Here is an 18,037-nt window from a genome sequence, read left to right on the forward strand (position 1 = left end):
TGTGCACAAAAGAAAAATAGTGTGATGATTCCTTTTTGTTTTCAGAGAGAACTTGCAAAACAGACCTATGAAATCCTAACTTATTTTGGAAAATGTTTAGCCAATGATGGGCTCCCCACTTTGCGATGTTGCTTATGTATAGGTGGAACTTCTGTGAGAGATCAACTTGAGGTTATAAAAAGGTGCTTATTTTCTTAGAGTTTCTCTACCTATATTGCTGTATGTTGTGAAGAATGTCATTCAACTCTATAAGCATTATTCCTTCCATGGTCAACTTTTATTGCGTACTAGCCACCAGGGTGGCCGTCTTGGCCTTGCCACCTATGGTGCTTTTTAGAGGCTTTGCATTATAGAAGGGTTTTATGCTAAACCTTATATAATATTATTTAAACAACTGCGTTTTTATGTTTGTTAAAAACTGTTATTGTGCTAACATTATTGATATTATTAGAGCCCATATTTTTGACATTAATGCATGTAACTGCATAAAAATGGCAAATTTTCAAAATAACTGCATATTACTGTGACTTTTATTCACATTTAGACTTTTTTTCATAAAAGAAAGAATATAAAAAACTATTTGTTCTTTATCAAGAACAAAACGTTGTGGGTTTTCTTAGGTGACCCAATTTTTAGCATATAATAATGCCAAAACTGAAATTTTATCACCAGATATTTTTATGTTTTTGCGGACAAGAATATAAAGGCTATTTGTGTTTCTATTCAGGTGTGAAAAACTTTATTTACATGCATACTTTAATGATTTTACTGTGCATACAATCTGGGCTCTAGTTATCATATTATATACTAGCAGTACCCACATGACGATGCCCGTTCCCCCTGTTTTTATGCCAAGTTCACCACCTACGGCGGCTGTTTAAATAAATTTGATTAATCTATATCTTTCTTTTTCGTATTTTTTATACCTATTTCCAGTTGCGTTTTGTGTATTAACCTTTTTAGGCAAAAATTGCTGCCCTCGGCGGCTATCTACCTACACGATCTATCTCTAATTTTTTTTATCCGTCTATTTATTTTAATCTCCCCGCTCATTTTCTAATCTGAAAAAAGATCATTTAAAAACTGTGCTTTATTCATTTAATTAAATAGCGCAAACAAAAAGCTCTCCTTAGATTGTTCCCCTGTAGTTTGCAAAAAGTAGCGTTTGCAAAAAAAGGAAACACTTCACTATTTTAATTAAATTAAGTACACAAATATGTAACATAAAATAGGTACAGCGAAACCTCTGGCGGAAGCGACTGCGCTACAGTAACCCACCCAATTAGCGAGTGAAACAAACTTTGGCCGATAAGCAATTGCGATTAAAAAGCATAGTACATCTAGGACAAAAAGAATATCCCGTAGGAAAAAGAATTTAACTCCCCAACAGAAAAACAACACAATTAAAAAATATGGTACATCTAAGACAAAAAGGAAATCCTGTACCCCGTATGAAAAATTTAACTATTGAAAAGCTATCGTTTGAGAAAAGGAGAAAAGCCTCTGGAAAAAAAAAATACCTCCCCCCCCCACCCCCGTTTGATGTCGAATAACTAGTAATCATATTTTTTAACAAAATGCGTGAACACTAGGGTGGAACGAAAAAAACGAAGTTTTTACTTTCGAATCGTAATAGTGCAGAAAAGTTGCGATTGGTGAAGACTTACAAAACAAAATAATTTTTTTTAAAATCGGATAATATCTTCCGATCCTGCAACAAGCCTAAAAATTTTAAAAAAATGGAAAATTTCATGTTTTTAGCGATTTTTTAAAAATTTTGCTCCAACGTTTCTTTTTAATACTCTAAGACGGAAAAGTTACGATTGGTGAAGCCTTCAGAAATTTAAAAAAAAAAACCTGTTGAAATCGAATAATACATTCTGATCCAGGAACAAAAATGAAAAGTAAAAAAAAGGAGAATTTCATCTTTTCTTAGTGATTAAAAATAAAATTGTTCATGCTGTTCTTTCCCCCGGTGTTACAGGGAAAAGCCTGTTAAAAAACCCCATAATACACATAAACATTAATTTATTAATTGACTTTTAAGGTATCTTCTAAACATGCAAAACTACCATTCTTTACAGTAATGAAATATTTTCAAATAATAGAAAGTTATAAAATATTTACCAAATTTACAATCCAGTATACAAGTGTTATTGTTTTAAGTGTTTCTTGTGGAAGCTAATTTATAATCAGATTTTTTTGGAAAATTCGGGCATAATTGATCTGGATTTCAATGTTGCTTTTATGTAGCCATCTCTTGATTTAAATAAACACACTTTGAGTGAAGCCTCCGTCACTAACTTCACACATCTTTTGACAGCTTGCGTAAGGCGGGGGAATAGTTTTATATCCCAGTCGGGTATATTGCCTGTTACAATAAAATTTTCAATGTCTTTGTTATGACCGTTTCGAAGAAAAGGTGGAGAAGATAGCTTTGTCGTGTTCCAATTAATAATCTCTGTGTAATCTTCTGCTTCGAAATTTAGAGATGGAATGACAAAGTTTCTAATGCTTTTGCCTTTAGAAAGAAACTCTCCGGCTTTTAACACGCTTTTAAACGCTAGTTCTCTTATGTGCCTCCTTTCATCAAACACCATTGCCATTAATTAGATTGTCAGGTAAGTATCGACAGGTTTGAATTGTTCTGTAAACATGAATGGCATCGTCAGTGAAATTTTTGCGGTTCTTTATTTCAAACCAGACCGGCATGTAACATCGCAAAATAAAAAGTGACTATGTGTTTTAACTCACCTGATAGGATCGATACACTTACAGGCAGTCTAAGAACTCTATTTGCACAAGTGAGCCATCTGGAATGAGAGAGTGGGTCGGGGTCACGATTTGACAAATCATTTGGTCCAAAGTTCCAATTTTTCCTATGCCATGTTTCCTTTGAAGATAGAGAAATCTTTGTTCAGAGATCAGTATCTTTTCAGATTTTTCACACGTACATTTCATGTAAATTGGACATTCACAAATGTCTGGGGTCTTTTTACAAGTGCAAATAACATTCTTTACGCACTTACAGGCAGAGATGTCAAAGAGTTTCCTTCTTCACTTTTAAATTTATCAATCCTTTCTTTAAACTTGGGTTTATCCTTGTCTTGGTTGTAAGATCTCATGAAATTGAGATATTTTTTGTAGAAGATATCAATGAGCTGAGCAATTCTTTTCAGGGAAACTGTAGAAATCGAGGCCTTATCAAAGATACATTTAACTTTTTGTCCTTTACAATGGAAAAACTCATTTTCGTGTTATTGACTTTTCTAGGTAACTCAAATCTCTCTTGAAAGCAACTTTGAAGTACATTTTCATAAGTAAGGAGCTTATTTGTTGGCAAATCTCTCGGGTGGCCAAATATAGGGCACTCAAAGGACTTTCTGGTAATTCTTTTCTGCAAAGATGGATTCATGTTTGAAACACGTTAAACAGAGCAAATAGACATCACACGCACATTAGAAACTTTGAGAAATACTGATGCCAGCACGACTGCTTTATTCATTTAAGTAAGATACCTATAGACACAAACCAACTAAAAAGCTCATAAATTCAAGATCGTGAGGCGCTAATGGGGCGTATTGGATGCATACACTGTACTGAGCGGCATAAACAAATATGAGTCTCGCGGGATTAAAGGGCCATGTGGACAATTTCACAGGCAGGCTAGTACTAAAATATTACATTTATTTTATAAACAAACGTTCTTTCATTAGTATTTCATACCGAACTTATGAGGATCGTTAAACTAAAAGAAAAAAAAAAAGCTGAAAAAGGGCTTAAAGTTTACATTTTTTTTAAATATGTAGGTTCGTTGCGCGATCGGAAAATATTGTTTTATTTCAAAAAGATTTTTTTTTTTTTGCTTTGAAGTCTTCACTAAACGTAACTTCTCCGTTCTGTAGCCTAAAAAAGTACATTGAACCAAAAATGTTAAAAATTCGGAAAAAAACCTGAAATTCTCAACTTCTTCGATTTTTTAGGCTTGTTTCTGGTTCAGAAGGTATTATTCGATTTCAATTTGTTTTTTTATTTCTGAAGGCTTTACCAATCAAAACTTTTCCGTCTCAGAGCCTTAAAAAGAAACATTAAAACAAAATTTTTGAAAAATCACTAAGAAAACACGAAATTTTCCATTTTTTCAAATATTCAGGCTCGTTGCGGGATCGGAAGATATTATCCGATTTTAAAAATTTTTGTTTTGTTTTGTAAGTCTTCACCAATCGCAACTTTTCCGCACTATTACGATTTGAAAGTAAAAACTTTGTTTTTTTCGTTCCACCCTAGTGAACACCCTTCAAAAACCTAAATGCAATTCGTTGCAATCTAAAATATTTTGCAAAATAAACAAATAATCCGCAACTCCATTGTTTATCGCCAAATTCACTAAGCAACTTTCAAATTAAATAGAAAATCAGTTGACATTTGCACAATGAACATCCATAAACAAATTTGACAACGGCACAATAACCAAATCAAGAAACCATTGGTTCTACAATTTAACAGCAACCGCAAGCTGATGCAAAAAAAAAAAAAAAAAAAAAAAACGACACAGCGAAACGTTCAATCAAAATTCAGGCCTGTCGTCACAGAATGAAGAACAGTTTCTTCTCCTGGTTGGAAGGATGGTAGCAGATAAAATATATCGCTTTAAATTTAAAAAATTGTAAAAAAAAAGGGTATTGCATATTTTTGAAAAAAAAAAATTCTGAAGAAGGTGAAATGTCTTGTCTACTACATACTAAATTTTCAGAAAGAAAGCTCTGATACATTTTGTAGAATAGGTTTAGAAAGAATTAAACCCCAGAAAAAAGCGGAAAATATAGGTTTTTTTTAAAATTTCATAAATTTTTTTTTCAAAAAAGGGATTGCATATTTTTGAAAACTTTTTTTTCTGAAGAGGGAGACATGTTTTGACTACTACATATTAAATTTTCAGAAAGAAATATCTAATACTTTTTGTGGGATATATTTAGAAAAAAGTTAAACTCGGGGGGGGAAAAAAGGCAAAATAAAGGTTTTTTTTAAAATTCATAAAAAAATCAAAAATTGGACAACCTTGAAAATTTTTTTGGTCGTCAGATTTGAAATTAAATTTCCTACACTATGGTACAAAAAATATTTTCCTGGCGCGATTGGTTTGGGAATTAAGCACCAAAAAGGGCTAAAAATCACATAAAACATTTAATTAAGAAAAAACTAATTAGAAATTAAGAATTTGGGCTTCGAGGTGCATGAGCCCGGGGTACGTTCGATTTTTGTGCCAAATTTTCAGAGCTGTAGGTGCTATGGGGGCTTCTGGCTATCAGGTACAAACAAAGAAAGAAAGAAACACTGTCGCTCTTATGTATATAGATGACACAAAAGTTAGTTGAGTTGGTATTGGTATATCTCAGCCCTTTCCAAATCTGATTAAATTCACATCTGCCAAGTCAGATTGAAATTTTTGAAAAATATGTTGCACACTTACATAAATCGGCTGCTGACTATTGGTGTGGGTGCTCAACCTGTTATGAAAAGGTTTAAATACACTCAATTTTTTGTTAAAAAAATTACTCATGTTTTATCTTAATATTTAAAGATTAATTAGGTATCAGGATGGGTTAACCTTGATATATGTTTTGTATGGCATGCAAATTTATTTGTAAAAAAATAATTTGAATTTCGACATCTGGAATTCAAATTATGTTTTTCGCAATCACGAGTGTGTGTGTGTGTGTTTGTGTCTGTGTGTGGGTATGTGTGTGTGTAGGTGTTTGTGTATGTGTGCGTGTGTGCACGTGTATGTATGCGTGTTGTATGCGTGTATTTATGCATGTGTGTGTAGGATATGGGCGCAACCTGGAGACGGTTTTCGCTAGAGGAGCAGCATCATGAGGCCGGTCGACGGTGGTGCTGCAGAGGGAGGGGGGGGGGAAATAAAATCATAGGAATTCAAAACAGTCAAATTGAGAACAATAAGCAATGTGATTGCTCAAAAAAAAAAAAAAATCATTAGCTTAAGAAAAAATTTCAGATAAAATTATCTGTCAAAACATTTCATGATGCATACATTTATAATGAGCAGCTGGAAGTTTTCTTTTGAACTGCTCTTTTGAAAGTAATTTAAAATGTGCATTTATTCTTATGTACTATTTCAGAGGTGTACACATAATGGTAGCAACTCCTGGAAGACTAATGGACATGTTAGACAAGAAAATGGTGAATTTGAATATCTGTAGGTACTTATGCCTAGATGAGGCTGATCGAATGATTGACATGGGGTTTGAAGAAGATGTGAGAACAATCTTTTCTTACTTTAAGGTAAATGTAATACAAGGGCGACAAATGGGGGGGGGGGAGAGAGGGGGTAGTAGCATCCTCAAATGTTTCATACAGATTAATAAAAAAAATAGTCAATCCAACTAAGATAACTTAGAAAATCATTTGCCTGCATTTTCAGAACAGAAAAAACTGATGGAGAATAATTGTTTTCTTAAACTAAAGAAGTAATCTCTCTTCATATGGGTTAAATATTTCAAAATTGCGTACTGTTTGTTATGATGGTTCATCTTTTATGATATGCCCGTACAGTGTAGAGACTGCGCAATATTTACGTGTGAACTCCATGTCATTTTACATACATTTTAATGCTCATATTACTACTTAATGTTTAGCTAGTAAGTGTTCATTGATTCCTCATGCCACAAACACATTTTAGCAACTCGATGCATTATATGCTTTCTTAGAAACTCTTTGTAAAAATATGCTGTTTTTGAAAAACATCCCACATCAAAAAATACTTTGACATCTACCAATATATCTTGAGACTGTTTACTTGACAATCTCTGAGTTACAAACGATGGTATTCAAGAATTAAATCTATAAAAGTCCCCTGGAGAATTACTGGAAAGCGACCTTTTCAATGATAGGAAATCTGATGTCATTTTAATAAGTATGGTTTAGTTGGAATTTTTGTTTACTTCATTTATACTGCGGAGTGTTTTTTGAACAATGCAACACTCCATCACAAAACTTTTAATCCACTAATCTTAATTACTGGATTGACAATTGAAACTCTTAGTAATTTTCGCACTAATGCATGCTTGAACCAGGTGTGAAACTTTGTGACAGAACTTTCCATAACTGTTTTTACTATATGCCAATGTACAAGAGGTGACAAAACCCACACGAAGTTTTAGTCAAAATATTAAATCAATATTTTGAATAAAATGATCAATTTAATTTCTCAAGAAATTGAGACAAGATTTGATGAGATATATTTATCATTGGTCTTTACTTCAATATTACATAGGTCGGTTATAGAAACGAAAAAGAAAATATTACACTTATAAGTAAATTTTATAGCATGAGGGAAGAGGAATTGTTTAGGGAATTGCGACTACACTTTTTAATGACACAAAATAAATACTATGCCCAATTAAAAAAGTTTTCTTGGTTATTTTAAAGAAAAGAATCTGAAGGAAATGTGTTTTTTGACACAACTTTCTTGCTTCAATTGTTTTTTGACCATTTCAATCAGGTCAGTCATTCGAAAGATGACTTTTGTGTCTCAACTTCAATATTGCCTTATTGTTCTTAAGATTAAAACCATTTTATTATCACTTCCTGTAAACCAATATCTATTTTATACCGTACTGAGGAAATTCACATTCAAGAAACTCGACCCCCCAAACGAAATGCTGAAATGCCGCCTCTGGTGTAATATATATATTTTTCCAAAATATTTCAGTAAAACCCACATTTCAAATGTTTCTGCTTGTTAAATATGTTTTTTTAATTGCTTTTAATTTATTACCTAAGTTGTTAAAATATAGTACTTAACATCCTGTAAAATTTTTAATGAGAGATGCCCCTTCAGTTAAATTGGGATGATTGTGATAAGCCTTGTGAAATCACAAAAGAATTTTCTTTTCATTTGATCACTTTATCTTTGGCAACAATCAGTGCTGTAGTTTGGTTGAAGGATGCTGTCCTCCGAAATATTTGGTTTATTGCAAAAATAAAACAAATTTAATGTTAAGTAGTTTGAGACCACATTTTAAAGAAAGTTAATGTGTATTTTTTGAATTAAAGGTGAAATAAGTAATCTTAGTTAAGTTTTTTTGGCCTTACAAAAATTTGTCAATTATGACATCTACCTTATAAAAAGGTGCTTCCCTCCAAATATTTTTTTCCAACAACTACACAGGCAACAGTGAATAAAAAGAAATAGATTTTTAGATTTGTTAGAAAGATTTTTATTTTCTTCAATAAATGAAGTAAGAGTTCTTGTAATATTTTGTACATAGTCGAAGCTCAAGTTTTAAAATAAATGTTTTCTTTCTTTTGCGTCATCAATTCATCAAATTAGAGATTTGCTGCTTTAGACAATGCTCGTGAAAAATAAACAAATAACTTTGTGCAGAAGTAAAAGGTAATCAACAACACCGGGCTGAACATCATATTAAATCGCTGAAAATTGACTAATTTCTTAATCAACTTTGTTTTATTATTTATTGAAGGACTAGCTATGTATTTAAAAACATTAATATATGTTTATATGTGTTTTTATAGGGTCAAAGGCAAACACTCCTCTTCTCAGCTACAATGCCAAAAAAGATCCAAAATTTTGCTCGCAGTGCTTTGGTTAAACCTGTAACTGTTAATGTTGGAAGAGCAGGTGCAGCTAGTGCTGATGTGATCCAAGAAGTTGAGTATGTCAAGCAAGAAGCAAAAATTGTTCATCTGCTGGATACACTGACAAAAACTCCTCCACCGGTATGTCTGTGTGTGTTTTTAAGCGACATTTATAAAACGTAGTCCATCACGTTTTTGCTGTTTATTTATTTAAACCCCACCAATCACCACGGTACCAACCCTGGTGAGGGTTTAACCAGATGTGGTGATTGGGGGCAACAGAACAGTTCACGAGCGACATGCGCTGGAACAATTTTGATATACACAGAAACCAATATAAAATCACAAAACATTAAAATGAACAAAGTATACAAGTGAAGAATACAATGTAAAGTGGCTGGTAAATACAATGTAAACAGAAATTTTGAAAGTTTTTAGGCCGGAAATTTAAAGTCATCTGCTTGTGATAGGAGTAGGGACACTATTTTATAGGTATTCTTGCGTGAAACTGGATGAGATAGAATATGCGCAATATTTTTCGAAAAAGAAAGGTTGGAATTGTAAGTGCAATCGAAAGAGCTGGTTAGAGGACAGTTGAATATGTAATCTTCAGGAGTTCCAGGTTGACTGCATACACTTAATGGTGAGCTTTGAGCTAATTAACTTAAATCTGTGTAGATACAATGGAAATGGTCCATGTGCACTGAGAAAATGGTACGTCTATTGGGCTTTTGTAGCGTGGTTTTAGTTTTACTTTTGGCAGGAAATCATGAACTCTCCGACCATTTCCTGCCAATTTTGAAAAAGTTTAGACTAAAGGAGATAGTTTAGGAAAGATTTTGGAAGAGGAATTTTATATACAAATGGATATGTAAGATTCATTGCTGGGGTTTTAGCTAAAAGTCGGCTCGTTTATTGCCGTAGTGTCCCATGTGAGCTTTAATCCAGGCTAGTTTTCTGCAGAGGGTTTGAATGTCTCTGACTAACTTTGAGGTCAAGCTAAAACAGCTCGATCTTTTTGCTGTTTAAAAAAAATAAGGAAAAGCAATATGTAGCGTATATGTGTTCAGACCCCGAAGAGTTCCTATTTTTCCTACTTTTTCCTATTTTTTAGAGCTCTCTCCTTATTTTCCTACTTTTTCCTTTTTTTTCCCTACTTTTTCTTTCTTTAGTATAGCACTTCTAATTGTGCATTAATTCTTATTTTTACAATGCCGCACCGATAAGTTTCTGCATGTTTCAATTTTGAAAAGCAAAAGAAACAAGCGGATCCTAACAAGGGCGCCCATATGCAAAATTTTAAGGGGGGGGTCAGATATTTTCCCCATGGTTCAGCAGGATATTTTTCCAAAGGAAACCAATTCCAGTACAGATTAGAGTTATTAAAATTTTACATTTTCAATGACTTATTCATTAATGGCTGGAGAAGAAATGTTTTTACATTTTTGCAAAGAAAAAAACTACTAAAAGCAAGGAAGTTGTAATTTCAAAGGGGAGGGGGGCTTGAGCCCCCACTTGCCCCCTTATATGGGCGCCTATGGGTCCTAAGCTTTTCATTGACTGACCACAGTAATTTCTGGAAGGAAAGCCGCGGCGTTGGCGTGTTTAAAAGTTAAATTTTCGTGACTTTTTTGCCGTTGCGGTGTTTATGATCGACTTTTCTTTTTATCGCCCCGACTTCAGTACGACTTTTAACGAAACAATAAAGAAATAGATACTGGCGCATTCTGATGCAAGTAAATATTATTTACCCATCAATTAGAAGCTTTTATTAAACTAAACGATCGACTGTTCAAAAAGTGCGGGGAGAAGCCGAATTTTCTTTTCACCAATTTTTTGGTAATTGACTACAAGTGAAATGGAGCTCTGTTTAAATAGAGAGGCAATGTAAAACCTTAAAAGGAACGTAAGGAAGCCAAAAAGTGAAAAACCTGTATACTGTACAAATTTTATTGATGTTAGTACAAAATAAAAGTGACAGATAACAGAAATTCGCAAAAACGGACCACTTCAAAAATAATCGAGGAAACCAACTTTTTTTCATACCATAAATATGATTATTGGTCATTCTAAATCGTAAACGTGATTATAAAATTTCGTTTTCTTTCTTTGCAAAAAAAAAAACACACGGCAAAACCTAGATGGGCAAAACGTTCCCGATTTTAGGAGAAAAATCGGAAATCAATTTAAATGCGAGATTCTGTTTTTATTTCTTCACATTTTTAAAATTTGAGGGATAGAGCCACAAGCAAATATGTATTGTAGCTTTTTTTCTTTGTTAATGGGTATTTTCTACTCTGATATATCATCAACATCAAGGAGTTGCTCATCATTTTTATGTGCTGCGTTTATGGCAATGCAGCATTTCCGAACATTAAAATTTTTTTTGACTCTTACTCTTTTCAGGGTGCAGCAATTATACCAATGCAGCGTATCTATTGTAAGTTATTGCATTCACGCCGCACAGTGTGGCATAGTGGGCAAAAATCCACTGAACTCGCAAGTTTTGAGCTAGGATCTTCTATTATGGCTCAAAATGCGGCAAAATTCTTGGACTATTTCGTAGTGGTGCTACAATTTTGAATTTCTTAACCCCTAAGCGCCGCAGAGCTCAGAATGGACCCAAGTCGCGATTTTGAAAGCTAAAAAGTATGACCATATTTTTTCCCTGATATGTGGCTCAATGCTTAGTATAAATCGAGGAATTGGGTGATAAAACATGTATGTTTTTAATGATTTATACGGTGGAAAAAAGCATTTCTAAACACCCAGCAGCGATCAAAAGTTGTGTTTTATCATCCAATTCCTCGATTTATACTAAGCATTGAGACACATATCAGGGACAAAATATGATCATACTTTTTAGTTTTCAAAGTCGCGACTAGGGTCCATTCTGAGCTCTGCGGCGCTTAGGGGGTTAAGAAATTCAAAATTGTAGCACCACTACGAAATAGTTCAAGAATTTTGCCGCATTTTGAGCCATAATAGAAGATCCTAGCTCAAAACCCGCGAGTTCGGTGGATTTTTGCCCACTATGCCACACTGTGCGGCGCCTGATCAAAGGGAGGGGGAGAAAGATATATGTGTAGGCATTTGATGCCAGGTGTCCCCCCCTCACTCTCAATTTCGTGAACAATTTCCTAATGAATATTTTTGTTGAGGTGAGAATTTAGAGAAAAATCATGCTTTCCCTTTTATGCACAGAGAAACATTAGTGACTGATCTTTGTCTTTGATAAATATGTTATGTTTACCATGCATGGATTTTTCCTTTTTTTTTTTTTTGAAGAAAATAAAATTTTGGAACAAGAAGGAGGTTAAAAAATCTTCAAACCAATAACACAATATTAGTTTTTATTGCTTGATTAAAATTAAAACTGGCCGTCATTTTGATTTTCCCCCCGGGGGTAGCTAGCGAAGAATGTATACTGAATGCAAATTTTATCTGAAAACAACAAAAACCGCACAAACTTGTATAGTTAACAGGGGCGCCGACTTGGAAAAATTATTGAGGGGGCTGGGCCAGACATCACCGGGGGTTTATGGGGTTATGTAACCCCGCGGAGGTTACCCCCCCCCCCCCCAAAGAAAGGTCGTTTTTTTGTGCCTTGAAAATGCCAATTTACATACTTTCTGGTGTGTATAATTTAAACAAACAGTATGTGACATGGCGTTTTCAAAGTAAAACAATCCAAAAATTGGTATACAAATTTTTCTGGTTCAACTAGATCATGCCACTTGTCTTAGTAAGAGACATTTTTTTTGTTCTATTTTATGGGGAGTCATGCAGTGCCGTAGCTAGGCATGGAAAAGGTACGGCGCTTGACTTGCATTGAAGGGCACTCCCAGAAACTCCGACTTAAAAAATATTGGGAGGAGGGGGCATGCCGCAGGAAATTTTCTAAATCTGAGATGAAAAATAGTGAGTTTTAAAGTTTTTTAAAGCATTTTAAAGTCATATAATCAACAATAGAACCCCGAAAAGTCGACAAGCCCGACACATATTTTTTGGCTTTGAAAAAAGGAAAAAATAAATACGAACATACACAGTATTTTTGTAAAAAGGTAATTTAATTTAAGCATGCTTTTTAAGACCAGTTGTTTTTTCATTAGTGATATCGGCTAACATATTCAAGCGTAAACGCAGTCTCTCAATGTCTAGGTCACTTTTGAAAAACTCAGTTGATTTTTCAAAATGCTTCACCTTTGTTTAATAAAAGCAAGCACTCTTGTTCAACTGCAATGACCTGTGTGCGTCCAGTTGATGTAAATCGCCCAACAATGCAAAATTGCACCATTTTACAAACCTCAATGTATATTGCCTTGTAGTACACTCGAGTCCCAACCTACGCGAGGGATGCATTCCAAGACCCCTCGCGTAAGTCGAAATTTTGCGTTGTGGAAAAAGGTATGTGTAAAATTTTTTATAAACGTACCCATTTATTTTAGACACTTGTAAACACCCCGTCAAACTGTTAAAAACCATCTCTTAACTCTACTCTAACTTTACATTCCTGTTTCTTACATAAAGAACTGAATGTTACTTGTTTTTTAAAAATACCGTTTTATTCAACATAAAATACTGCTACGATGTACAAAATCAATGATCAATGGGAAAGAAAGAAAAAATAAACCGGTATACGGTAAGCACAGTATATATTAAGAAAAGCAAATGCATCTTTAGTTGTACTGAACAGTCGATCCATTAATGATATTTGTACACAATACATGAGCAGTTTCCATTTTCATAAATATTTGCATTTTACTAAGACACTACTCGGTGAATTTTTACGGATTTCCTTTTCTTGACTTGTAATTGTATGTATGGAAGATTCACTCATATCTAATTCTCGTGCTACCTTCAACGCATTTTTTAGTTGAGCTTCAGCTTTTGAAGAAGCTCTAGCTTTTCTTTAATTGTCAGAAACTTTCTCCTTTTATCTTCACAAACTTTAAATGAAACAGCGCTCTTAGGTGTCATTATATTTCATTAACTTTCGCATTTAAAATGAAAAAGGAACTTCCACTCTCAGCGATGCTAAAAGGAAAAAGATCCATTCATGAAAAAAAAAAAAAAATTAGTAGCCAAAGCCGATACGAACACACCACGATTCCTTCCCGAGAATTTTCGTGTTGCGGGTGCGGAATTCGCGTTAGGTCTGAATACTGGAGAAAAAATCGCGTTAGTTATAGCCATTTCGCAAAAGTAGCTGGAGTCAACTGTATTCCTTTTGGATTTTGAAAGTGTGCGGTGAGCTGCCTTCGTTGTTTTCACTTCTTTGGTATACGTCGATTCCGAGGAAGGGAAGGATCATCATTTTGTGAAGGTTTTCTTTTAAACACAATTCCTAAAAGTATTCAAAATTATCACGCCTCCCATTTTATATACAAATCATGCTCTCATATATTTTTTCCGGGTCAGCAACACTTAGGTGAGCGTGTCGCAGCGCTGCCCACCGGCAACAGACTTGACCCGTAATTCGCGCACTATGACAAATTTTTACAGTACTCGCAGCACTGTTACACTATCATTATTCACACCACTCGTTTTCAGTTAACCTGCTTACACAACCGTAATAATTATTTGTTTTAACTCATTACTGAATGTATTTTACAAGGTAAACTATCTTCAAATAAGGAAAATAAAAGATAAATTTATGAGTTTAAAAAGCATAATGTAATTAATAATTTTTTTGATTTATTGGGGGGGCTCTGCCCCCTCAAAAATATTTTTGAGGGGGCTCGGGCCCCCTCAGGCCCCATGGAGTCGGCGCCACTGATAGTTAAGCATTAATTTTCCAAAGCCAGGGAGGGGAGAAGTTGACCCCACTGACTCCCATAAATGACGTGCCTAAAAAAAAATATGTTGAATGCTAAAAATACTTAACATCCTTAATATATTAAAATTACTTAACGTACTTTAGTTTACTTATTTCATTATTTATTTAGTTTATTATTTTACTATAAGTTTTATGTCCCATATTTAAGAACAAATTTATTTTAGTTCTGCATTTTCCCTTTTTTTTTTCAAATTCAAACATCATTTTTTTTTCTTTTTTTTTTTTTTTTGCGATCACTATATTGCATTTTATTCGTTCACACTTAAAAATTTTATTACTGTATTGCTGAAATGTGTGTCTTTGTTTGGATTTTATTTTCATACTAGTGGTACCCGCACAGCTTTGCCGTAGTAGAAAATTAAAAGGTCATTTTGTTCGCCTGTATATTAACAAATAATGGTTGATGAATTTCTCGCCAATTTGCAAAATTCATTTGCTTGCCCATGTTACGGTTCCACGTAATGATAATTCCGTAATTTATTCGTCCACGTTGTGATAAGTTGCTCGGTAAAATTTTCTTAAAATTGGAATATGAAAAGAACAACATCGAATTTTCGAAAAATAACTTCGAGGTGCATATCCCATGCTACGAACTAATTTTGTACCAAATTTCATGAAAATCGGCCGAACGGTCTAGAAGCTATGCGCGTCACAGAGATCCTGACAGAGAGAGATCCAGACAGACAGAGATAAGACTGGCAGAGATCCAGACTTTCAGCTTCAAAATCAGTAAAGATAAAGAATTTTGTAATAAATATCTTTGTTTCCACCAGTTTGTTTTTCATACTGATGATCGTCAGCTTGTTTCTTTGGTTTTGTTTTTGTGACTCGGTCTTTCATTAAATCCCTTTAATATTTCCAAAGTACTGTTAGTTTATTTTTGGGACAGTTTTAAATCAAAAATACTGTTAATTTATTTCACATTAGAAATAAAATTAACACTAAATTTGTTTCCTCTTCACGCGTGTGTAGTCCTACCTCTTCCTATTTTTTCCTACTTTTTTAAGTGATTTTTTTCCTACTTTTCCTACTTTTTAAATTTTTGATTCCTTATTTCCTACTTTTCCCCCCCAAAAAGCCACTTCGGGGTCTGTGTATTGCTGTTGTTGTTACTAATAACACTTGGTAAACTGAGACCCAGTAGTAATTGCTAGTCAATGTAATGCAGAGAGGGACGGCTTCCGTTTTAACGAGCACCATTTAGGTGGAAGTCTGAATAGACTCAAACAGCATTAGATAGATGGAACCGCCATCTATCAACATTTCAGAATTTAGAACCAAACCAGAAGCCTAACAAACTCCTGGCCTAGCACTCTTAGAGATATTGCTTCACGTGGAGGACTTGATGACGATGACATATTTAACTTGCCCCAGTCATCATCAGTGAACACATAGGGTCTTCGACCTGCTGGCATTGAACCTGGAACTCTTGGGCTACGAGATTGGCGCCTTACCACTCAGGCCACTATGGCCTGGCAAATATGTAATTCTGTTATATAGTGAAAAGAGCTATGTATATTATGTATTTTAGATGAAGTAAGCTCCGCCTTAATTAGCGTAATTGCGACAGAGGATAAACCGGTTAAGTAGATTTAAATCCTTCAGCGGTAAGTGTTTAAGGACTTAAAAAAATAGGGCCATTGAATACTGATCGAAATAACAATGATTGTTTCTTTATTTAATCTATTAAATTTCATGTAATCACCATAAATAAATAAAAGTTAGAGTTCATGAAATTTTCCTCTAGGAGCCATTTTGCTTGGAACTACAATTAAAAGTGTATACATTGTGTTTTACCAAGTTTATTCTTAAGCTTTTGGCAATATTTTGTCATTTGCAAAGATCAACTCATCACATCTGCAGCCTTAATAGAACTTATGTACTAATGTCATGATTTATTACAGGTTTTAATATTTGCTGAGAAAAAACGAGATGTTGATGCAATACATGAATATTTATTGCTGAAAAATGTTGAAGCAGTTGCCATTCATGGAGGCAAAGGTAAGTGTTTATCTCTCTAGATAGGTATTTATTTTAAAAGGATAAGTTAACTTTAAGGTTAAAAAATTGCAAATACAGTAAAACTTGTAAAGTTGACCACCTGTCTAAGTTGAATTGTGTTGTCAGGTACAGAATTAGTGCAACAGTGGCCGTCGCTTATATGATATATTGATTCCATTTTCGGAAATTTCGGATCAAACACACCCTTGTTTAATAATTTTAATTTTTATGTTATTTTTTTCTTTACAGTTTACTTTTTCAAACTGAAGATACTTTTTTAGGCTTTCAATATTTATGTGTGCATACATTCGATTTAGTTGAATGAGAATATGTAATTTAGGAAAAAAACCATCTAATTCTGAATAACACCAGCCCCAAAGCATGACCTTCATCCCTATTGTTGGGGTGCATTTTTTTGAAACATAGTATTTTATAAAAATATTGCTCAATTTCTGAACATGCAGGAACGTTAGTACTGAAATGGTGACAAAAATTAAGCATAAAAAGCATCTTACCATAATAGTATGGATGTAATGAATTGTATAAAATCGTATTTAATTGATGTAAATGAATTAATTAATAAACAAATACATAAGTGTATTAGTAAATGATTGAGTGATTGAACAAAATAAAGTATTTCACTTTGCCCCACATGTACTTGACTACAAAATATTTAAAATACAAATAAGCTTAATATTAACTAAATAAACACTGCACCGAATAAAATAATCTTTGACCTTCAAGAAATTGTTACAATATGAGTATGTTTTAGAAAATTGACAGTATTATCATATGCCTTAATCTTTGGCAGTATTTTTTTTCCTTACTGGAATAAACTACATGTGTTACTACAAAGTTAAAATATTAACAGATAGGTGGTGCGAAAAGCAAAGTAAATAGTTCACCATTTCACTTTGCCCCACATTCTCCTACTAACATCTCCTGAAGAACTGAAGGTGTCAACTGCTCGCAGGCAGCAATTTTGTTGCAAACAAGTGTAATCCTTAAATCCTATTTTTAAAATGAAAAATCTGTTTTGGACCACCTTACTTCATTTTAGGTATCTTAAATAATTGATATTTTTTAAAAACTCAAAAGAATGGGCGCGTATAATTATGTACGTGCCTTAGAGGCGGTTCTTCTTAAATGAATGGCTTTTTATTTGTTTTCCTACAAATAATTCCTTCCATTAGTATTTCTGACACATTTTAACATCACTAAGCCTGCAGTGAAATCAACACTGATTTGCTGCCCGCCTCGTCCTTTAAAAAAAAAAAAAAAGCGTAAAAGACCCCTTTGAACATCTGTATGCAAACTTAAGGGGGCATGCACTACTAGACTCCACTAAGATTCTACATACAAAATTTCAACCTTTTGCACCATACTGTTTTTGAGTTATGTGGCATAGGTTATTTTTTTACTTCATTTAGATTGCTTCATAATACACATACACAGTTGTCACGAGAGAATATGTGATTAATTTTTGAGGCTGTGAGAAACAAAGGGATGTAAGTGGATCAGACTTTGATGAAATGAAAAGCTTTCTGTGAACACAAATCTTAACTGGAAAATTTTCTG

The 18,037-nt window shown here is 33.8% G+C and overlaps 1 protein-coding gene across 1 annotated transcript in view; it reads left to right on the forward strand.

The window, feature by feature from the left end:
* LOC129226610 (probable ATP-dependent RNA helicase DDX41) overlaps positions 1-18,037 on the forward strand; it is a 44,378-nt gene that overhangs the window by 18,117 nt on the left and 8,224 nt on the right. The window contains exons 9-12 of the mRNA XM_054861238.1: positions 46-182; positions 6,141-6,303; positions 8,557-8,760; positions 16,363-16,459. Of these exons, the coding sequence (XP_054717213.1) occupies positions 46-182; positions 6,141-6,303; positions 8,557-8,760; positions 16,363-16,459 (601 nt within the window). The remainder of the gene's footprint in view (positions 1-45; positions 183-6,140; positions 6,304-8,556; positions 8,761-16,362; positions 16,460-18,037) is intronic.

Source organism: Uloborus diversus, chromosome 7 (genome assembly GCF_026930045.1).
Source record: "Uloborus diversus isolate 005 chromosome 7, Udiv.v.3.1, whole genome shotgun sequence".
NCBI lineage: Eukaryota > Metazoa > Arthropoda > Arachnida > Araneae > Uloboridae > Uloborus > Uloborus diversus.